The sequence below is a fragment of the Rhinopithecus bieti genome, unplaced genomic scaffold (genome assembly GCF_001698545.2).
Source record: "Rhinopithecus bieti isolate Rb0 unplaced genomic scaffold, ASM169854v2 scaffold_1583, whole genome shotgun sequence".
Lineage (NCBI taxonomy): Eukaryota > Metazoa > Chordata > Mammalia > Primates > Cercopithecidae > Rhinopithecus > Rhinopithecus bieti.
In genome coordinates this window covers 1,206,046-1,230,411 of record NW_016803645.1, presented here as the reverse complement: position 1 = coordinate 1,230,411, position 24,366 = coordinate 1,206,046, and the positions used below count along the sequence as shown (strand labels likewise).

At 37.7% G+C, this 24,366-nt stretch overlaps 1 protein-coding gene across 2 annotated transcripts in view; it reads right to left on the bottom strand.

Annotated features, from left to right (window-relative positions):
- TFB1M (transcription factor B1, mitochondrial) overlaps window positions 1–24,366 on the bottom strand; it is a 60,358-nt gene that overhangs the window by 34,737 nt on the left and 1,255 nt on the right. For both annotated transcript variants that reach the window (XM_017892032.1, XM_017892022.1), the window contains exons 2-4: window positions 21,781–21,932; window positions 9,433–9,541; window positions 7,910–8,061 (exon numbers count right to left, since the gene is read on the bottom strand). In XM_017892032.1, the coding sequence (XP_017747521.1) occupies window positions 7,910–8,061; window positions 9,433–9,541; window positions 21,781–21,932 (413 nt within the window). The remainder of the gene's footprint in view (window positions 1–7,909; window positions 8,062–9,432; window positions 9,542–21,780; window positions 21,933–24,366) is intronic.

Here is a 24,366-nt window from a genome sequence, read left to right as displayed (position 1 = left end):
TCTCATGCAGCTGCAAAAAATGACAAAAGTAGAGATTTAAGTTAAAGAATAAGCTTATGGATCAAGTGGTCAAAAATATCTCCAGTTCTTCATAAGTAAAAAAGGAGCTTAATCTTACAACTGGCAGAAAATTCAAAATGCATTGCAAATTTTAATATGAAACTGGCACAATTCAAAAAAGATCTTATTTAAGTATATTTCACTTAGAACGCTATGTACACATCCAGAAATGTCAGGGGAATGTGCGTCCTAATCCATTAACCTGACCCATTCAGTTCAATCTTTGTAGCATATATCCCCAGGCTGTAGAGATGAAAACATGTGAATCATGTATTTCAATCTAGAAGAAAGCAGCACACACAGCTGTCCCTAACTCATTAAGGAAGAATTCAAACCACAGACCAGAAAGGTCTACAAAAGATTTCATTCAAATCTAGCATAAAACTTAAATGGTCTGTCAACCTCAAATATACATTACTGTTTCTGTGAGAGATATACTATAGGGAAAGCTAGGAAATTTCAACATCCATTACAAGATAGATGATTTTAGCAAAAAAAAAGGTCAGGAAACCAAACCAGTTAATTTTTCATTAAAAGGAAACCTCTAACCCTTGAGCTTTTAAAAAGCATTTTGATGGAGTATGAGAAACACCAGGGGTCAAAGAATTTACAAGGACAGTGTTTTTTTTTTTTTTTCTTATTAATCTAAAATAATTTTAAGTACAAGGAGAAAAATTAGGCTTACACTTGAGAAGCTACACAGCCATATATCAGGGACAATGAGAACTATGTAATGTAATTAATGGAGAGGTGACTCCCTCCCTGCTTGGGATGTGCCCAGAAACAGCCAGGGTCCTCTGGAGATGGTAGAAGAAAAAGAGGCTGATGGTGGACCCAGAAAGAAAAGAACACTGGGCCAGTAAGATCGAGAACTTGCACATCATGACTTTAGCAGAAAACACACTACTTGTACTCAAGTTCAGCTTTCCCTGTAACTACTCCAAGACCTTCTGAAAGGCACTGAACCCTTTTGAGACTCAGTTCATCATTTATATTAATAAAACGAGGTTAGATGGGATTAGTTGTCACTTACTGTTTAACAGTCTGACTATATTTTATGAGATGTAACTTTATATTGTCTATATGTCCCTTAATGCGTATGAGCTGAATTCTTACATTTAGATCCTGTAGTCCTAGAGACAGAAATAAGATGACAGTGCTCATTTATTTCTGTTTTGCAATTCACAAAGCCAAACAAAGTAAATGTTAAAAAGAGCTTTCTGTGGCTAAAATACAAAATTACATATCCAACCATATCAAGAGCAAATGGCATGTAAGAAAATGCTGCTATATGAAAAGGTTTGAATTAGTGTCCCTGCCCAAATCTCATGTCAAATTATAATCCCCAGCGTTGGAGGAGGGGCCTGGTGAAAGGTGATTGGATCAAGGGGGCAGATTTCCCTCTTGCTGTTCTCATGACAGTGAGTTGGTTCTTAGAAGAACAGGTTGTTGTAAAGTGTGTAGCACCTGCCGCTTTCCTCCTGCTCCAGCCACATAAGCTGTACCTGCTTCCCCTTCACGTTCCGCTATGACTGTAAGTTTCCTGAGGCCTCCCTAGCTGTGCTTCCTGTAGAGTTGCAGAAACATGAGCCAATTAAACTTCTTTTTTTAAAAGAAAAATAATAAATTACCCAGTCTCAGTATCTCTTTATAGTAGTGCACAGAATGGACTAATATACTATAAATTCTCCCACTGAAACTTTCACTTGCAAAATGTGAAAATCAGAGGACCAGTGTTACCCAGACTTCTAAGGCATTCTATAAATTAGACTCGATATAAACTCTTCTCAATATTCATGCTAAAATTTCACTAAAATCAACCATTTTTTGTTCAAAAGAATTGCATATGATGAAGTCGAAGTAACACTATTATTAACAACCACAACTGACATTCTGAGTCACTGAAATTACTCCACCTCTTCTTAAGCCTCTGTTTCTTTGTGTTTTCCCCACACAAATAGAATACATAGTATTTTGTATCTCTATTATGTACTCAAGAGCAGAAATACCAAAATAATCATGTCAGCTGAGAAAAATAAATTCACAGATGTGGTATAATAAGAAATATATTTGGACTTTGTCCTGGTTCCTTGCATACACCTCCCAAAGACCTTGAAATTTCCTGAGTGACAGGCATGTCTTGTTTTAAATTCACAAGTCCCCCAGAGTTTACAGTAATGAGATAACTTAGGATGAGGCCTCTAGGTAGCTCAAGATGGGGCTGGCCACAGAGACCAACTGATCACCCATGACTTAAGTGCAGGTAACGTGTTTCCCTGAGTTTTTGCGCCATTCTGACAAGTGATCCAACCTGAGGAGGGGGTCATGGGAACCTGTAATTTATTTTATAGCTGGTCGCTCAGAACTCCTAGAGGCCCAGATTTGTGACTGTCATCTGAAGTGAGGGGCAGTTTTGTGGGACCTGGCCCTTAACTTGTGGGATCTAACACTAAAAACAAGTGGATAGTATAGGAATTGAATGAAACTGCAGGATGCCCTGCTGGTGTCTGGAGAATCGGGAGATTGCTTGGTGTGGAAAAAACCCACACATCTGGTGTCAGAAGTTGTGTAAGTGCAGAGGAAACAAGAATGGTTTCTGTCAGAACCAACATATCCAAAGGTTGAGAAAAATGACAAAGAAAACTCAGCATGGGCCCAATTCAAACCAATCCAAGAGAATTAGCAGGTTCATGAAGAGGAAATGGCAAAGACCTTACGGAAAGTGGTGACATCATCTCAGGCTTCCTAACAAACACAAAAGGGTCCTACATTTTTATGACAGGAAGTTCCAAGACTCCTGAGAGAAATATTTTATGGCCAAATAATCTAAAGGAAAGTTTTTCAACAATGGCATGACTGACATCTTGGGCTAATTAATGTTGGGCGGTTCTTCGCTGTGGGAGGCTCTGCTGTGCACTGAAGAATGCTTCACAGCATCCCGAACCTTCTATCCACTACAGACCAGAAGCCGCCTCCCAGGTTGTGACAACGAAAAACACCTCAGACATTGCCAAATGCCCCTGAGGAGCAGATAAGGCTAAAGTGCCCTCGTTGGAAATGATTTCCCTAAACGGGAACAAGAGTAAAAAGAGAGGGACAGATCTAAGAAATGAAATTCTTATGATACACTCAAATTATCTGAGAGGAAGGCATTTAAAGAATTAAACTTACGTAGTAGTAGAATCTATCGATTCCAAACAAATTCTGGTATTAAAAAGTTTTGCTCGGAAACAACAATAAAGCTGAGTAAGTCATAGGAAACACCGGTTTGCATAAACAGGACAACAGGCGGAGCAGGACTGTCATCACTGAAATGGAAAGATGAGCCTTAGATGCCCAGCCTGCAGAGGACTGGAGGCCCTTCTCAGGCTTCAGCAGAGGCAGTGCGCAGCTCAAACTGAGCCTAGAGGTCTCCTGGGCTCGGGGAGCCAGAGCTGGAGATCTGGGAGGCCTCAGCAGGCAGAATTTGTGGGGCGGACTACCAAAGATATGGAAAACACACACACACGGTGCTCACACATGTGCAGGAGCAGGGGGTGGGGGAGACAGGAACAGGAGAGGAAGAAAGAATGTGAGGCAGAGCTCCTGAGGTAGCAAAAGGGCCCCCCAAGTCCCCTGCTGAGCACTGATCTGCAGGTGGCTGAGGCTTGGGAGCCTGAACTAGAACCAGGGGAAGGCAGGAGCAACTGGGGTTCACATGGCTCAAGAGGCCCTGAAACATGCAGGGCATTGGGTGCCTTCCTCAGAAAGGTCATGACGTGGTACTGGGGCTCAATTAGCCCCAAATTAAAAGCTACCCTGGATTCACCAGAACAATACAAGCCTCAAGCAATCTTATGTATGTGTCAGAACAAACCCAGCACTCAACCCAATACCACAAAATCCAGCCCTCATCAGCATTAAAAAAGATAAAACTCTCACAATACCTGATGTTATGTCAGAAATTATCAGGCTTTCAAAGAAACAGAAAAATGGAACCTATAACAAGGAAGGGGAAATCAATTACTAAAAGAGTACAGAAATGACAGAGATAATGAAATTAGCAGGCAAGGATCTTAAAACAGCTACTTTATTTATTTGTTCATTTTTTTGAGACAGGGTCTTGCTCTGTCGCCCAGGCTGGAGTGCAGTGACGTGATCAAGGCTCACTGCAATTTGATCTTCTGGGCTCAGGTGATCCTCCCGCCTCAGCCTCCTGAGTAGCCGAGACCACAGGCATGCAACACTGGACCTGGCTAATTTTTTACGTATTTTTTGTAGAGACAAGGTCTCCCTATGTTACCCAGGCTGGTCTCGAACTCTGGGTTCAAGCAATCCTCCCTCCTTAGCCTCCTAAAGTGTTGAGATTCCAGGTATGAGCCAGCACGCCTGGCCAAAACATCTACTTTAAACATCATACCTACATACAAAAATGCCAAGGAAGGCATGAACATAATGAGGACAGAAAGAGAAGATCCAAAGACCCAAATAGAATTTATAGAGATAATTTTTTTCATAATAGTTAACCAAATATCCATGCATTTACTTAATTCTTTCCTTCACTGCTGATTTTTGATCTGACCATTACCAGATACTGCTAAGGTGTCTGCATCGGGCTTTCTAGTCTAGTAATTGCTCTGTCACGTGCTGCTTCTCATAATGCTTTAATTATTAAAGCTTCACCATACATTTTAGCATATGACAAGGAAGTCTTCTCTCAGCACCTTCCTTTTTCAACACTTCTTACGTATTCTTGCAGGTCTATTACTCCAGATGATCCTTAGAACTGCGTATTGCAAGATAAATTATTTGAGGATTATAATTAGATATACAGAATTCTTGGAAAAAATTACCATCTTTACAATAATCATTTTTCCTTCTGGGGCTATGATATTTCTCCTGATTTATCTCAGTGACCTTGAGATTCTCGGTTAGGTTTTATAGTTATTTTTATATGTCTCTCATTTTTTCTTAGGTTTTCAAAATAATTATTTATCTCCAAATAATATTTTTGTACTTCTCATTCCAATAATGGTATATTTCCCTTGATTCACTCCCTGTTATATTTAGTTTTCTATTTTTTTATCATGAATTCAATCTTAAACTCTCCTGAGTTTTTGTAACTTTTTTTGACTATATGCAAACTTGACAGTAGTTTTATCAAATTCACCTTTTAATTGGCTCCAATCTGGACTGGCTGTTCTGCCTGAGGACTCCTTTCTCTCTGTCCTGTAGGGGAGGCCCTCTCCTTCCTGCATTTCATGTCATTTTTTTCTTGATGTCTGTAATCAGACCAATGCTTCTATGTCTCTAACCAGACCAATGCTGACAGAGGTGCTGACAGGGATCAATGAGGGCTGACTATTGTGAGTAAATGGAGTTAGGTTAATTGGGACCCATATGTTAAAAATAGTAAAAATGGCTTCTACTTCACTATACAGAGAGATCAACCCCAAGGGGACTATAGATATAAATGTGAAAGGTGAACATAAAGCTTCTAGAAGATAACAGAAGAACATCTTCATGAACTCAAGATATAAAAGGGTTTCCTCAATAAAACACAAAAAGCACTAGACATAAATTTAAAATTAAGAATGCTTGCTCTTCAAAAGACACCATAAAAAGAAAATAACAACATGCCTTAGAGTAGAAGAAATGCTCAACACATTTAACTAAGGACTAGTATGAAGAGTATTAAAGAGTATGTGAGAACTCCTCCAAATCAATAAGAAAAAGATAAGCAACCCAAAAGAAAGGTGAGCAAAAAGCAAGCACTAAAAACAAGTAACCCAAAAGGCCAGTAAACACACAATAGTGCCCAATTTTGCTACAAATTAGCAAGGACAAAATAAAACACAATGACATTCCATTACCCTCAGATTAATAAAAATGTACAAGTCTGGCAATATTGAGTACTGGCAAGAATATGGAACAAAATGAACTCATACGCACTGCTGGTGGGAATATAAACAGGCATGATGATTTCAGAGCTCAATTTAGCATTATCTATGCAGGGGCAAAGATTTGCAGTTCCACTCCCAGGTAAATACCCTAGAGAAATGTTGCCCATGTGTCCCACCTGACATAGTATGGAATGTTTATGACAGTTTTGTTTGTAAAAACAGAACGCTGAAACTAATTCAAGGTATGGGAACATGAGAATGAATAGATAAGAGATCTTACACAGTCAAAGAGTGGGTAGTATATATAGCTACCTAAATAAACTATAGTCATGAGCAATGCCAGTGAATCCGACAAATAATGTTCAGGATAAAAAGAACACATACTATATGAATACATACAGAATACATATTATATGAACCCAGTTGTCAAAAGTGGACAAAACTAAAGTGTATTCATCATAGGAATATAAATCTATGTGATAAGACTATGCAAGGGAATTAATCCAAAATCCACAGTAGTGATGACCTTAGTAGCATGGGATGGAAAGGAGATGCAATCAGAGTGAGGGATACAATGGGGTATCAAAGGTACTGGTGATTCAATTACCCATGTGGGGGGTGGGGATTCAGGAGTTCGCTTTATTAAGCCATCTATGTACATTATACAGTCATCCCTCAGTATCTGTGGGTTCCGTATCCATGGATCCAACCAACCCCAGATCAAAAATATTCAGGGAATAAAAAAAGGATGGTTGCATCTGTACTGAACATGTATAGATTTTTCCTTTATCATTATTCCCCAAATAATACAGTGTAACAACTATGTATAAAACATGCATACTGTCTTAGGTATTACAAATAATCTAGAGATGATTTAAAGTAAATGGGATGATATGCATAGGTTATATGCAAATACTACACTGTTTGACATTAGGGACTTGTACATCTGTAGATTTTGGTATTTGCGGGGGTTCTGGAATCAATTCCCTATGGATACCAACGGATGGCTGTATAATCTTGTATTTGTATGTCATAATAAAATTTTTTATAAAAACCACTTAAGAGTCTGCACATCCCTCCTTATACCTCTGCAGCTCAAAAACCACCCTTGACTGCTCTGGAGGGTTTACTTTCTAGAGTAAACCCAGAACACTTCTGCCATGGGAATGCAGGCATAGCAGGCTTCGCTGAGGTGAGGGATGAAGTGCAATTTATATACTGAATAATGAGACCCTCAATCCCCTTCTTTTTCTTAGCTCCAAAGTGATTATCACATTCTTTTTTTTCCCCCCTTGAGACAGAGTCTTGCTCTGTCACCCAAGCTGGAGTGCAGTGGCGCAATTCTGGCTCACTGCAACCTCTGCCACCCAGGTCAAGCAATTCTCCTGGCTCAGCCTCCTGAGTAGCTAGGATTACAGGCACCCACCACCACGCCCGGTTTTTTTTTTTTTTTTTTTTTTTTTTTTGTATTTTTAGTAGAGACGGGGTTTCACCATGTTGGCCAGGCTGGTCTCAAACTCCAGACCTCGCGATCCACCTGCCTCAGCCTCCCAAAGTGCTGGAATTTCAGGCATAAGTCAGCATGCCCGGCCAATTATCATATTCTTTAACTGCCATGCCATTAAGCCTAAAGGATCAATTTCAAGGTATCACGTGCCAATCCTGGGTATGGTCAACAGGGCATTGCTTTTGTCTTTCTCCAATGGCATTGATGGCTATCGCATCCCTGTGTTTACCACACTACTTCCTTGGCTATCACACATCATTCATGTTTTCCCAGAAGCTCACAGCAGTTACATCTGTGATCATCATCACAGTCTTAACTTTTGGCTGAGCTGCTGCTGGGTTTTTGTGTGTGTAATGAGATATTAACTTAGAAAACACAGACTGTGGTAAAAATGCAGTATTATTATTTTGCTTTGAAATCTGAACATGTGATAAAATAGTCACAAAAAGTTAAAACTTACCTCTGCCACTTCCTTTTGAAAAGTCAAAGTCATCTGAGTTCTGCCATAAACAAAAGGTCCATCTCTACAGGAAATATTTTCAAGCCACTTGATAATCAGTGGAGTTGAAACACTAAAAGGCAGATTTCCAATAATATGTACATTTGGAGGATCTGGTGGCAGAGGAAAAAACAACCTGAAATGATTCCATCAATATATTCTGAATACAATTTCAGTGACAAGTAAAATCAGACTGGATATTAATAGCATCAAACAAAAATATATAAATAGACATGGCTAAATATTTTTCATTTCACTTATTATTCAAAAGCAATGTTTTCTCACAATTGGCTTTGCATTATTGAGGAAAAAATTATACTTAATTACTGCTCAGTTACTCAGAAGAAGTCCTTGAATTTCTGGCCTAGGAAATACATGAAAAAGAGTTGGCTTGAGAAAAAAGAGAATTTATTTTGGACATGATGAGATTAAAGTGCCTATGGAACACCTAGATGAAGCTGTCACAGGTCAGATGCCCAGGAAGGGGGTACAGGCAGCATATAAAGATGTGAATGTCTGTGATACATAGGTGGTAAGTGAAACCATAGGAATGGAGTAATCTGGCAAATTTGCCCAAAAAGAAAAACCCCAGAAACAACAATATGTACAAAGTGGGTAGAAAATAACCACCAGCTAAGAATAGTTAGAAAAGTTCACGCATGTAAAAGGAAAAACAGAAGGGGCTGGTATCGGGGAGAAAAACAGCAGAGAAATCCTCCGGAAGACTATGGAATACAGTCAAATGAATGTGGGAGAACTCAGTCAGATAAGGTTTGAAACAGGTAATGAGGAAGGCACTGTGGTTCCAGTGTGGCTGGGCTGGGGCAGAAACCTGAAGGCTGCATGCTAAGAACAGGAGGGCCTGTTAGCTGGCGGAGACTGCGAGTGCAGCCCATCTGAAGGAGTCTGGTCATGGGGGAGGCCAGAGACATGGGGGCGGCCAGATGTGAAGGCACCCTAAGCCCTCCTCTGTTTGTTCTGAGAGTCTGTTATAGGAAGAAACATACCCTATTTATCTATGCATTCTGAAGGGCTGCACACAGCAGGTACCCAATAAACACTGCCTGTGAATGAAGACTGCCTTGGTTGTTCACTGAATGTGAAAAACAATAGAAAAAGTTAAAACAAAGGCTTGGGCATGGCTCAGTTTACTAAAGCACTTCTTTTTTCCCACTATTTGGAACAAATAACAATTCATAGTTTACTCTATCCTTATATGGTATCACAAAAAACGGTAAGTTTATTTGCACAGAATCCAAAACATTTAGAAATTTGAGACAAATGAATTAGAATTAAGAAAAAGTAACTAGATTTTATAATTTGGAAGCAGGAAGCAAGAGAAAATTATAATACACATTATTTAATTCTGTTCAGATAATTTTAAATATAAACATAAGACATCTGTAATAAATGTATCATAAAATGAACATTTGTGATACAAATAACCATAAAAGAGATGTTTATAACTACCCAAAAGCACTTACCATCTTCCCAGGGTCTTTGAAGACTTTCTGAAAAAGCCTTTTCTACCTTAAATGTCAAGACATCTCCATGAACAATTCTCAGTTTCCCAGGTGCTGCCTCAGAAAGCATCTAGTTTATAAAAAGATCAGTAAAATGAGCTCATATACTTATGAAAGTAACAAAACTTAAACTTTTTAAACCTGTGCATTTAAAAAATCAGTTAAAAAAGTCAGAGACTAGGGGTGATCATTAATGAACAAATACTACATCATGTCTATTGCAAAAGGCAATGGTGGTGTTTCATTTTAACACATATGAATGATTAGGGATAGTAATAGACGGTACAACACTAGCTTACAGTTTTACAAATATATTAGTGTAATTTTGACCCTCAGGATGACATTATTTCTGCATAGATTTAGCATAAACTCACTCCTAACAATAAGTTTTTAAATTAGAGACTAAGGACATTATCAGGAAATACGGAGAATTAATCAGGAGTCAACCATATGAAAGATAAGCTTAACTTAACTAAATCTTTACAGCCTAAATATATACAAAGGATTCTACATATCATCAAGATCTGTAACTTAATAGATGGGTAGATTTAGCCAAGTAGAAAGTCACCTGTCCATGCCAGTCTCCACTTGGCACTCCGAGATACTCCTCTGAGCAGAGCACCCCTAATCTTAATATTTGTTGATCCACAGCCCTTATCGACCTGATGAATTACCCTGGATGTTTTAACAATAGCTACTTCCCAACGTATTTCCACCTACTAACCGTTTGCTTTCTTTCCTTTTCCTTCTGTCTTTGTGAGCAAAAGGGGAAAAAAAGCACTTTTCCTTTGTAATCTTTTTCTTCTTCATTCCACCTACCCTACCATCACATTCTCACAGTACTGAAGAGTTGGCACTTAATTCAAAAAACTTTATAGCTAAGTCATCTATAAATTCATATTGTGTTAAATGCCCCATACCCAACACAAAACTTGATTCCTGAAGACCTTCATTACATATTAAAGTCTCTGAGCTTATAAATTTTAAAAGGCAGGAGTGAATATATCAATGAGAAGAAACATCACTGTAAGGTAGATTTCAAGGGAAGAAGTGACTTTCTTCCCACATTAAGTCAGAGCTCAGAGAACCTTGGCTTCAACTCAGTTGCCAAGATTCTAGAATGTGCCTAGCACTGGATAGGGATGGTGAACAGGCTCAAAGGGAACATTTGCCCTGAGCTTACCTTGGTCCTAATTATCTGGGTCCATTAAAGCTGATTTTTTTTCTCCTAACACTTCTCCTTGCCCAACTCATACAACCAAGAGGGAGAATAAACAAGATGATCACAGAAGCCAGAGAGGAGACACTGGACCAAGAAACATGGCTTGTGGATTAGTCCACCTTTGGGGTCAACACTGTGCTGTGCACCTGCCTCTTTACAGCACTTACAAACTGTATCTCAATTTCCCCTGCAACGACATATGCTCCTTAAGGTCAGGACCCACTTCCTAGCTACCTTTATAGCCCCTGTAGCTACAGCAATGCATGGTGAGTGTTTAATACATATTTAAGAAGTGCATGAATAAGTGAATGACCAAATGGCATTCAGGTCTTTGTAAAGCTGGAAACTTTCTCTTTTAGCCTGGGACATCCAACTTTGTAGGGTCTAGAAAATTGCAAAGATTTACTTCACAAGTCAATCAGGCAGATTTATACAAATGATCTTTCAGAAATAAATAGTTGAAGTGCCTCTACTGGTAAGAGGCTAAACATATTTTAAGTCTGGAAATCATCTAGTTTGATATGTTTAGCCATGGTAGCTTAGCAAAAATAATTGCATGCCTCTGATATTAATATACTTATGGATTATTTTAAATTACCACTAATTACTAAAACTTGATCTGGTGATTTCCAGGCAATACATCTTGGAAAATATAACAATTTCAATATACTAAAAATTTAAAAAGAGACAGCTCTCTATGTGGCATGCTCTTAATGTATAAAACCACATATTTAATCATAGCACTTACCATCAATGGAAAATGCTAAAATTTTTTCTATAATTATGTTTCACAAAGTTAAAACAAAACAAATCAGCGTGCCAAAAACAAAGAGGCAAAACTAAAAGCTTATATCTCATGATGTCAATATATAGAAAGTACTTAATAATTAGTAGTTAGGACTAAAACACAACAAAACAATGTAAAATTGGCTCTTTGCCATTAACTTATATGCTCTGATAATCACATTTGAATCGTTAACTTTTCCCACACTGACAGGTACAACTGCATATCTAAAAGCTAATATAACATAAATAAATTTACCTTCCTTTCCTAGGTTTTGTTTTTGTTTTTTGTCTGGTTTTTGAGATGGAATCTTGCTCTGTTGCCTAGGCTGGAGTGCAGTGGTGCAATCTTGGCTCACTGCAACCTCCGCTCCTGGGATTCAGGCAATTCTCTTGCCTTAGCCTCCCTAGGAGATGGGATTACAGATGTGCGTTACCACGCCTGGCTAATTTTTGTATTTTTAGTAGAGACGAGGTTTCACCGTGTTGGCCAGGCTGGTCTCTAACTCCTGACTTCAAGTGATCCGCCTTGCCTTGGCCTCCCAAAGTGCTGGGATTACAGGTATGAGCCGCCATACCCAGCTCCTTTCCTAGGTTTAAAACTACATTTCTTTTGGATTCCCGTTCACTTTTCAATCTCAGTCAATGACAAACCAAATCCTCCCCACACTTTAAAAGGTGCACCTCCTTCTTGACAATTTGTAGCTTGATCTACTTTGCAACTCCCCACTGCAGAAGAAATGAATGCTGGTGTTAACAGATTTATGTGACGTCCTTAAAGCAAGTATGGGTAAAAAGTGCTAGACAGACTAAATAGATATTATGATTATAGACACTACCCTTTTAAACACTTCAAATGATATTAAGCAATGACACACAAAGACTTTCTAGCCAACCAGTAACAGAAATGTTTTCACTACCATAATGATACATGGGGTATGGTGGAGGAGTGGGAAAAATCACTATTATATGCATTCAAGAATAACAATGGAGCATTACACTTCAAAACCCTGGAGGTGTTATCACAGATTGTGCTTAAAGGCACAGCCAATCACAAATGCAGGCACCAGATTACAGCCAAATAAGTACTTTTACAGACACTCTCAAATGGTTCTTTTCACTTTTATTTTAGTGTTCAATTCTATATTCTTCCAAAATGAGATGTATGCCAGTTTAGAGTAAAAGGCATCATTACATAAGTCTATAAAAGAAGAAACCGATGAAGAAGGGAAAAAGGGAAGCATACACGTGAAACACAAGAGCTAACAATCCTGACAATCATGAGAGCTGATTTACATAATGAAATATACAATTTTTGCTTTTCAATAGTAGTTGTACCAAGACTCCAAGAGATAGTTTTTTTTCTTGGTATTATGCTTTGTAAAGGGTACATGAAACAATGTCATAAACAATGCCTTTAATAAAAGTTAAAACACAAATGTAGAAGCATCGTTCTGTGGCCATTTAAAAAAACCTCTCCTCTAACCAAAGTCTTAGTGAAAGCTCCTCTGCAGGGGGCAAGTAATTGTGATTTGGCTAGGCAGTTTTTTGTTGATTTCACTGGATAAGGAAATAATTTATGCAATTCTTAGAACTTACACAAAATTATCAATTCCTTAAGAAAGAAGAAATACTACACCGAATAGCTATTTTGTACATTTTGTCACCTTCTCATGTAAGGGGTTCATGGCAGCCAACACTGTAGTTACGTTAATTATCTTCTTCCTGATTTGCCACATAGTAGCGCCCAAATTGGAAACAGGGCTGGGCAAAACTTGTTAAGCAAACTGCATGAGAAGGAAAGAATCCATAGTATAAAATATAGTAGGTGAAAGACAAAATTTGTATTCTTATATATAACACATATAAAAGACTACTGCTATTTATTCATAAAAAATATGTTACAATAGACTTTTCAGACTTTTAGAGAGAAAGTTACAGCGTGATGTCAAAATGTCAATTAGCTTGCTTTATTTTAGTATGGAAAATAACTTGAATTATATTAAAAATGTACATTTTCAGTCTTTCTCAGTATTTTAAATTTATGAACAGAGCAAAACAAACAGAAATCACATAACCACTCATATCTTAAATGATACTACAGATATCTAAAAATATTTTTATAGGAATTTTAAGTTTGTTGGACATTTCAATGTCATTATCAAATCTTTCACTCTCTTTTTTAAATTTGACATTAGATTTGTATTAGTCCATTCTCATGCTGCGAATAAAGACATACCCGAGACTGGGTAATTTACAAAGGAGAGAAGTTTAACTGACTTGCAGTTCAGCATGGCTGAGGAGCCCTCAGGAAACTTACACTCATGGTGGAAGGGGAAGTAAACATGTCCTTCTTCACATGGCGGAAGCAAGGAGAAGTGCCGAGCAAAAGGGAGAAACACCCCTTATAAAACCATCAGATCTCATGAGAACTCACTCACTATCACAAAAACAGCAGCATCGGAGTAACTGCCCCCATGATTCAATTACCTCCCGCTGGGTCCCTACCACAACACATGGGGATTATGGGAACTACAGTTCAAGATGAGATTTGAGTAGGGACACAGCCAAGCCATATTGGATTTTATTCTATTTGCTTGTTTTATTTTTAATTGACACACAGTAATTGTATGTTCTCACCACAAAGAAATGATGTTTGAGGTGGATATGCTAATTATCCTAATTTTATCATTATACATTGTACACAATGTACAGGTATGCTAACTACATAACCTTCTTCCTTAGGCCAATGTATAGGGATGCTATATTGCACAATCCTCTTTCTTAGGCCAAGGACACGGAACCAAATTTCACCCTTTTCTTGATGACCTGCGGTCACTGTTGCCATTAGAATAATGACAGATGCTAATTATGATATGCTTCTACACATGTGTACAATATGATAAAATTAGGATAATTAGCATATCCACTTCAAACTTTTATCATTTCGTTGTGGTCTCGAGAACATTTAAAATTCTCTCTTCTAGCTATTTTGAAATACACAGTATACTGTCATTAACTTAGTCACCCTACTGTACAATGGAATGGTATTGCACAGCAGAACTTATTCCTCCCATCTAACGATAACCTTGTACCTGTTGACCAACCTCTCTATCCCCACCTCCCTTGCTTGCTTTTTAAGCAGGATCTGAACACCTAGGTATAGTATAGACTCATTTACTTAGCCTCATCAAGGAATTAGATGTTTGATTTAGTAAATTTTCTATTCAATAAATGTTTATTCCTTTAAGTGTTAACAGTTTTAAACAAGAAACATATAGAAGAAAATCTTTCTAAACTATATTGCAGAATCCTCTTCCTTAGGCCAAGAACACTGAACCAAATTTCACTCTTTTCTTGATGACCTAGGGTTATTGTTGTCTTTAGAATAATGGCCTCAACAGTTACGAAGGTGTTTTTGCTACCCTATTATTGTTATTGCTTCTTCTGTCTTTATATTTGTCCTTTATAGCTTTCTGTCACTGTAACAACTGTTACTTCTTACAGCTGTCAGTGGACCTGCTTCTACCACTGATCTCTGTACTTCTACTTTGTATGGACTAAAAAGTCACTTTGGCTGTAAGCCACTTTTTGCTTATTTGTTGAGTTTTGTCTATGTTATGATTAACTATGGTAACATCAAGTAAGTTACATGTGTAAAGTAAGTAGTTATGTCACAACAGCAAGGTAGGCAATCTTCCTTTTTAAAATATTTGTTAGAAATTAAAGATTTCAAAACTTCGTTATCTCTAATTAAAAATAGCTCTTTCTGCCTGGATGCTGAAATTACCTCATATGTCTCTTTATAAGATGGCTGGAAGGGGAATAATTAAAATAGCAACTATTACTGGCTACTGGGATTATGCCAGGCTCTTTACATCCATTTCTACTCATCCTTGCAATATCCACAGAAGAGAACTATTATTCCCATGCTGCAGATGAGAAAGTTGAAGCTAAAAAAGGTTTAATAGCAAGCTTAAGGTCACGAAACTAGTAGGTGGCATATCTGAGATTTGGTCACTAGACTATTTGATGCTCAAACCCATGAACTTTCCACTATGCCAATGAAGTAGAAATAATCAGTGTTTACCTATAAAAAAACCCAAAGGTTAGGAGTCCGAGGCAGGTGAATCACCTGAGTTCAGGAGTTTGAGACCAGCCTGGCCAACATGGCGAAATCCAGTCTCTATTAAAAATACAAAAAATTAGATGGGCGTGGTGGTGGGCGCCTGTAACTCCAGCTAATCGGGAGGCTGAGGTAGGAGAATCGCTTGGGCCTGGGAGGTGGAGCTTGCAGTGAGCCGAGATCGTGCCACTGCACTCCAGCCTGGGCAACAGGAGCAAAACTCTGCCTCACAAAATAAACAAGCAAACCAACCAACCAACCAACCAAAGGCAATACTAACAATACAATGACTTACTTTCTGTCTCCAAAAATTCTTCAAAACAAACACATCATTTAATGGTTAAGAAGAATCCTGAAACTTCCTACTCTGACAAAGATGGAGTCTAAGGGACCAGGCACATTCTCCTGCCTTAAACCAATTTAAAAAATGCAGAAAATAGAAGACAACAATTTTCAGACATTAGACGGCAAAAAGCACAGGAAAACCTACAGATCCAAGAAGCTCAATGAATTCTACACACAAGAAACATGAAGAAAATTAGAGTGAGCACATCATGATGAAACTGCTCAAAAACAGTAGAAAATATCAAAAGCAACCAGAGAAAAAAGAACAAAGATAAGGATGATAAAAGATTTGCCAGCAACAATGCAAGTGAGAAAATGGCGGAGCAACTTCTTTAGAGTAACAAAACAAAAAAGCTGCCAAAATATTTTCCAAAAATGAAGGCAAAATGAAGGCTTATTCTGTCTTCAGTCTATAGTAATAAATACAGGTGGCTGTTGGTGAAACAACAGACCTATAGATAAATAGAACAGAATTGGAAGTTCAGAAATAAACTGACACATAAAATCAGCTGATTTTTGATAATAATACCAAGACAATTCAATGAGGAAAAGATAGTATTTTCAACAAATGGTATTAAAAAAGAACCTAAACCTTACCTCACACAATATGCAAGAATTAGCTCAAAATGTATCAAAGACCTAAATGTAAAAACTAAAATTATAAAATACCTCAAAGAAAACATAGGAGAAATTTTAGTGATCTTGGTTTGGCAAATATTTTTAAAATAAGACTTAAAAAGCATAAAATCTAGAAGAAAAAACTGATAAATTGCACTTCATAAACATGACATTTCTGCTCTTCAAAAGACAGTTATGAAATAAAAAGATAAGCCACAGCTGAGAAAACATCTGCAAAATCTGTACCTGACAAAGCCTCAGATCTGAACTATATAAATATCTCTTAAAATTCAATAATAACACAAAAAAAGTAAAAGTACTAAAAATATTTGAACAAATAACTCCCCAAAGAAGATACAAAGATGGCAAATAAGCACATCATATGTCCAGTATCATTATCTATTAAGGAAACGCAAATAAAAACCACAAGAGGATACCGTTACATATTCACTAGGATGGCTAAAATTAAAAAGACTGACCATGCCAAGTCTCAGCAAGCATGTGGAGCAATGGGCACTCTGAAGTACAACTGGTGGGAATGTAACATGGCACAGTCATCTTATAAAACAATTTGGTAGTTCTGTAAAAAGTATAATATACGTCTACCACAGGACCTGGATATTCTACACAGGACCCGGATATTCTACTCCTAGGTTTTTATTCAAGAGAAACAGAAGTGTGTATCCACACAAACACTTGCATATGAATGTTCATAAAACCTTTATTACAGTATAAGAGCCAAAAAATAGAAAAACCCAAAGTCTCTCAACAGGTGCGTAGATTCACAAATGTGGTATATTCATAAAATGGAATACTATTCCGCAATAAAAAGGAGCAAACTACTGACAAACACCTCAACATGGATGAATTGCAAAATAATTATGCTAAGTAAAAGACATCAGACCAAAATAAAAGTACATATTGTATGATTCCATTTATATAAAATTCTGAAACATAAAAAATGATCTATAGAGACAGCAGATTAGTGGTTGTCTGGGATAGGTAAAGGGGGAAGGAAGGGATAGAGTACAAAGACACATGAGGAGTCCTGATGATGATGAGTGTTTCTTTTCTTGATTGTGATGATGGTTTCACGCAATCACACATATGTCAAAACTCAGTTAACTGGGTGTGGTGGCTCTTGCCTGTAATCCCAGCATCTTGGGAGACTGAGGTGGGCAGAATGCTTGAGCCTGGGAGTTTGAGACCACCATGTAGAAATGGTAAAATCCCATTTCTACAAAAAAATACAAAAATCAGCCAGCCATGGTGGTGTGCACCCGTAGTTCCACCTACTTAAGAGGCTGAGGTGGGAGGATTGCTTGAGCCCAGGACGTCAAGGTTGCAGTGAGTTGTGCTCGTGTCACTGCACTCCAGCCTGGGTGGACAGAGTGAGACCATCTCAAACACACACACACACACACACACAAATCCTCAGTAATTTGTACACTTTAAATATGTGTAGTTTACTGAACATCAATTGTATTTCAACAAAGCTGTAAAACAAAGGGTATTAGTTCATTTTCATGCTGCTCATAAAGACATTCCCGAGACTGGCAATTGACAAAAGAGGTTTAACTGGAGTCACAGTTCCACATGGCTGGGGAGGCCTCACAATCATGGTGGAAGGCAAGGAGGAGCAAGTCACATCCTACATGGATGGCAACAGGCAAAGAGAGAGCTTGTGTAGGTAAACTCCCATTTTTAAAACCATCAGATCTTGTGAGTCTCATCCACTATCACGAGAACAGCACAGGAAAGACCCACCCCCATGATTCAATCATCTCCCACTGAGTCCCTCCCGCAACACATGGGAATTATGGGAGCTACAAGAGGAGATCTGGGTGAGGACACAGAGCCAAACCACATCACAAAGTATTTAGTGTGATTAACTCTCCATAAATATTAGGTATTATTATTTTCAATATATGAAGCCTTTAAAACAGTGCTCTGCAATCTTTTGGCTTCCCTTGGTCACACTGAATGAACTGTCCTGGGCCACACATAAAATGCACTAACGATAGCCAATGAGCTTGAAAAAAAAATGCAAAACAAATCTCATAATGTTTTAAGAAAGTTTAAGAATTTGTGTTGGGCCGCAGGCAGTCTGTGGGCCATAGCTTGGACAGGTTTGCTTTAAAATAAACAGAAAAAAATAAAATAAAATGAGGGAGAATCTGTACTACTTCTCTGAAGGGGTACAAATGATTTACAAAATTTATCTCCACTTCAGAAATGCAGAAGAACCTATCAAAGCTTCAAATTCCCTGAGATGTCAGAAAATCTAAGTTATTTCCAGTTCAGAAACGGGAAAAAACCTATCAAGGCCTCAAGCTCCTTGAGATTCAGGAAATCTCCTCACTCCTCTCCACAGCACAGAGAATCCAGTCAGTCATGAAAACGTAACAAGAAACAATGAAAAACTTAAAAACCTCGAAATGCACAATCAGAATGTGACAACATCAAGAAAAGAAACCCTAGGTGTCCAATGCAAGTTTGATGAGTTGGAGAATGCCCCAATGTTTCCATAGCACTGGGGAATTTTCTAGTGCTCCAATGGAATAACATGACTTCCTCCGATACCTCTTTCCAGATCAGAGGTCTCCTGATCAGTCATTAATCACCAGAGGTAATCAAGGCACAGGGATAACAATTTAATTGATTACTTATAACTAAGGTATTATTGAGTGCTTTCTAAGTATCAGGCATACACTTAATCCTCATACGAGTCCTACGAGCAAACTGAGGCACAGAGGACAAAATTACCTATCCAAAGTCACCCAACTAGTAGTAGAATCTGAAGTTAAACCCAGACAGGCTGATGCTGAAGTCTGTGTCTTTACCACAAAACTATACTATACTAAACATACTAGACATGTTTTTCTTACCTTTAGAACATGCTGAGCATGAATCCTGTATGAGCACCAGTTTTTCTTTCCCCTAAACTGCCTCATGAAAACACTGTAGGAATTGAATTAAGCTATAAATGACAGGCTTTCAGCTAGAAGATATTTTATAAATTATTACAATTTCTTTAAAAAGTAATTATATTAGCTTAGAAATCACTAAAATGGAATCCTTAAAATAGATCACTTTCTTTCTGCTTTTACTCAGTTTTATGATTAATTTAGTACCTCTAAAAGAAAGTAGTTTTACACATTGAAACATTCCTTACTGGGGAAAAAAAGGCCCATTTGATATTTTAGTACCCAACATTTCTTTTAAGGCAAATTCCTTTCTTGCATATAAGATATTAAGAATTAATTTTGTTTCTACTGAAAACAAATGAGAAGTCAAATATACATTTCCTGTAGAGTAATTTAACTTGAAATCAGCCTTCAAATTTAGAAAAAAAAGAGCATAAAACTTTTTCATTATCAATGCTACACAAATATTTACTTTCACTATTTAATGATACATTTAATTATGAAATATGAGAGATACATATACACATACATACACAGATACAGAAATAGTCGGTCAACCTTTTTGTTTCTCATGTGAGACATTTACTGAACACCTCTATGTACCAGGTACTGCTACGTGAGATAGAGGTACAACAGGGGACAAAACAGACACAAATCTCTGCCCTCAGGTACTTACCCTCCAGAGAGGTGAGTCAGTTAACAAACAAATGGGAAGAACATATATACAGTACGTCAGATGATGATACATCGAATGAGCTAAAACATGGCTGGAGTTAGGAACGCAGTGACTTAGGGGTTTGGGGAAACTGAGAAGAGAAGGGTGGCAGTCACTCTTTTCAATAGTCTGCCTTTAAAGATCTTTTGTTCATATCACTGAGGAGAATATGTGGGAATGAATGGAAATCTGGTTCACCCGCTGGCCTAATAAGAAAGAATAAACCCAACAAATGGTGACATATGAGGGACAAGAAGTCTTTTTAAGAGCAAAAAAGTCACGTGAGTATTCCTATGTCCAAAAAGGGCTACATGAATAAGCCCGAAGGGGTTTATACAATTATTCAGTTTCTTTTCATAATCTCATGATCTTACCAAAGACAATAATATTCCCATTTCCACCTCTAACTGATACATAATTCTTAAAAAATCAGATACACGCACAAAAAGTTCTAGGTTTTCAAAAACAATTTCTCAAACTGTTCTGACAGAAATTAACATTTCTCCATTAATATATACACAAGTTAGTATTAAAATGTACTCATTATAAATCAATTTATCCTTTTGTATAGAAGTAATAACGTAGAAAACTACATTATTCTATTAAAGTCACATGATAAATTGCTTGTCATCTGAGCCGAAGGTTCAGGGCTCTTTTGTAGTTTTAAAATTACGGAGGAATCAAACAAAGGCCTTTAAGTCATTAAGTGTTCCCTTATGAGGATATCCCTTTACAAGATCCCTGATACAATCTATTTCACTGTTTGCTAGCATTTAAAAAAAAAGTAAGTTCCTCCTTATTTCAAATCCTCAATCCTGTCTCCCTCAATTTCCATCTATTTGTTTTAGTTCTTTCTTAGAAAAGATCCAAACAAGCTTATCCTATCTACCACCAACCTTGGATGTGCAGCTGTGTATGCTCCTACCCAGGGCCTCTTTCCTCCAGCTGAAACATGCCCAGTTCCTTCAACTCTTATTTCTCATACAATAACAGTGCCTGTATTTTAAAGATGCATATATCATTTCATTTAAACCTCATCCTAAATCTATGAAAGTACAACTTCCTTCCTTCACTTAAAAAATTTATTTTATAAAAGAATCCTTAAGCTTCATAATTAAGTCTCTCATGATGAAAAGCGTGCATATGTCTTACTCATCTTTTGTTTGAGGAAATGCTTTTTGAACCTAAATGAAGTTCTCAAAAGTCACACCAATTAGTCATTACTGGCCATTATTTATTTTTATTTATTTTTGAAGGAACGGGCCACAACATGCACAGCGATTAGTAGACTTAAAAAAAAAAAAACCACACAAAACAATTAGTTTGTTTAGCAAAAAATGAGTAAAGCAGGTTTTTTCAAGGTGTAGTCAACAGACCATCTGGGAGTCCTTGTTAAAAATGGAGACTTCCAGATTTCTCCAGACTATGGAATCAAAATCTCTGGAATGGGGCCTTGGGGATCTATAGTTGAGGAAAAATACATAATCTTTGTGTACCCTGGGGTTTAAGCATCATGGCATAAAGATTTAAATTCAGCTTTTGCCTCCTAAAGAAGGCTCTTTGAGTTTCTCACCTGTAATCCGGGAATAAATCGAGTGTCCTTTTCAACCACCAGAAGTTCAGCAACATCGGCATTGAGAATAGATCTTGTGATTCCCCCTGGCCCAGGGCCCACTTCGTAAACATACGCATTTGCCAGATTGCCAGCTTTCCTTACAATTTTATCTAGAGGAAAAAGAGTTTTAGTTATCTGGATTAACTTGGCAAATTCAACGTATGAAATTTAGCGAGAAAAATCTTCTATAAAATCCAGCCATTACCCAATCAATTGATCCTTTACGTACAACATTTATTTGACTAACTCTCTACTTAAATTAACATGAAGTGGTAATTCAATATGCTACCACATCACCGTTGAACTGTACCAGTTCCTTAACAAAAACAGGATTAGCATGACAAAGTTTCTTAGCTTAAATTTAGCTAATATTGCAGTTTCTATCTGCCCCATGCAAATTCTTTTCAAATTGATTTGAAACCAACCACCTCCTAAGAACAGATTGGATAAGCATGCAGCACTTTTCTATAGTTATTGAACACTGAATATCTGAATAAGCAACACTAGTTTCACGTACAGAATCTTCACTATTGCTAGTATTACTAGTGAAATCCAAAAGCAAAAAGTGCTGAAGTCTCCTTTTAATCTAGAGACATCTTGGTGGTGGTCAATATGGCAACGGCAATAAGTTCTTAGATCACAAGATTTTCAGAAATTTGAATTCTTAGTCATTTTCAGGAAAAAAATTGAGCAGTTGAGGGTTTTTAAAGCTTTGCACACATGCATGTTAATATGGAAAAATAAATTTTTTAATTAATCAAATTCAACTTAGCAGCCCTTAAGACATCATAAAAGAGTATTGACTCAGTGCAGCCAATCATCACATCTGGAAAAACATGCAATGGGCTGGTCTTAATGACTCTGAGATATGGAAATGCAAGGAACTGGTCTTCCTAGGATAGTGGAAATTTAGTCACTGAAAACACACCAGCACTTCTTGTAAGTGTTCACAGTCCTATTTTTGCTTGTTTTCAACAACATACCTTTGCCGGCTAAAATGAGGAAACTAGTTTCTTAACTATCCAAAAATGGTTTAGTCTTTTAACAGGGAGGGAATTAGCATCCACAGACCATCTTACCTGTTATGAACGATTTACACACATTCTCACCTAATCCTTACATGTTAACCAAGGACTCCTATCCCAATTTCCTTTCTCTTAACCTTTCAGTTTCCTTGTCTATTGTTTCATTTGTACAAGGTCATGGACTTCAACACAGGTATAAATTCTAAAGTCAATGCCTCTCAGAGGGGGAACAGGAAGGACACATCATGGAATAAATTTAATATTCTCCTTCTTTAAAATGGAGAGCTACAACAGTAGGCAGGTCTCTGCTCTCAAACTTTTCAGGCACATTAAAATACAAATGAATATTAAAGAAGCACTATCAAATCAATGAGCTTGGATTTCATTCTTGCTCTCCTCTGCCTGAGCTTCTAACCTCAGGTAAATACCCTCATCTCCCTTAACTCTGGTTCCCATAGAAAGAGTGGATAATACCTAGAATTTGAAACTTACTCCTGAAGATAAAGGCTCATGAGAAAATGTATTTGAAGGATTTTTAAAAATATAACATTATATAAATATATAAAATATATTTTTTAAAAATATAGACAGACCTGTAACTTCTACCCTGAGAATGGTGATTTATATTCAGAATGTGGCTATAACAAGCAGAAAAGGCTGGCACTAGCTATTACTAGAACCAAAGAATTTTAGAGTGGGTCATCTTTTAAAGTAGTAGGCCCTTCTTCCAATTAAAAGATGAGGAAACTACCGGGCGCAGTGGCTCACACCTGTAATCCCAACACTTTGGAAGGCTGAGGCGGGTGGATCACTTGAGGTCAAGAGTTTGAGACCAGCCTGACCAACATAGTGAAACCCCGTCTCTACTAAAAATATAAAATTAGCTGGGCATGGTGGCTCAAGCCTGTAATCTTAGCTACCTGGGAGGCTGAGGCACAAGAATCACTTGAACCGGGGAAGCGGAGGTTGCAGTGAGCCGAGNATAAAATATATTTTTTAAAATATAGACAGACCTGTAACTTCTACCCTGAGAATGGTGATTTATATTCAGAATGTGGCTATAACAAGCAGAAAAGGCTGGCACTAGCTATTACTAGAACCAAAGAATTTTAGAGTGGGTCATCTTTTAAAGTAGTAGGCCCTTCTTCCAATTAAAAGATGAGGAAACTACCGGGCGCAGTGGCTCACACCTGTAATCCCAACACTTTGGAAGGCTGAGGCGGGTGGATCACTTGAGGTCAAGAGTTTGAGACCAGCCTGACCAACATAGTGAAACCCCGTCTCTACTAAAATATAAAATTAGCTGGGCATGGTGGCTCAAGCCTGTAATCTTAGCTACCTGGGAGGCTGAGGCACAAGAATCACTTGAACCGGGGAAGCGGAGGTTGCAGTGAGCCGAGATCGTGCCATTGCACTCCAGCTTGGGCAACAAGAGCGAAACTCCGTCTTAAAAAAAAAAAAAAGATGAGAACACTTAAGAGTTAAATTATTTTATCCAAAGTCATATTGCTACAGGCAG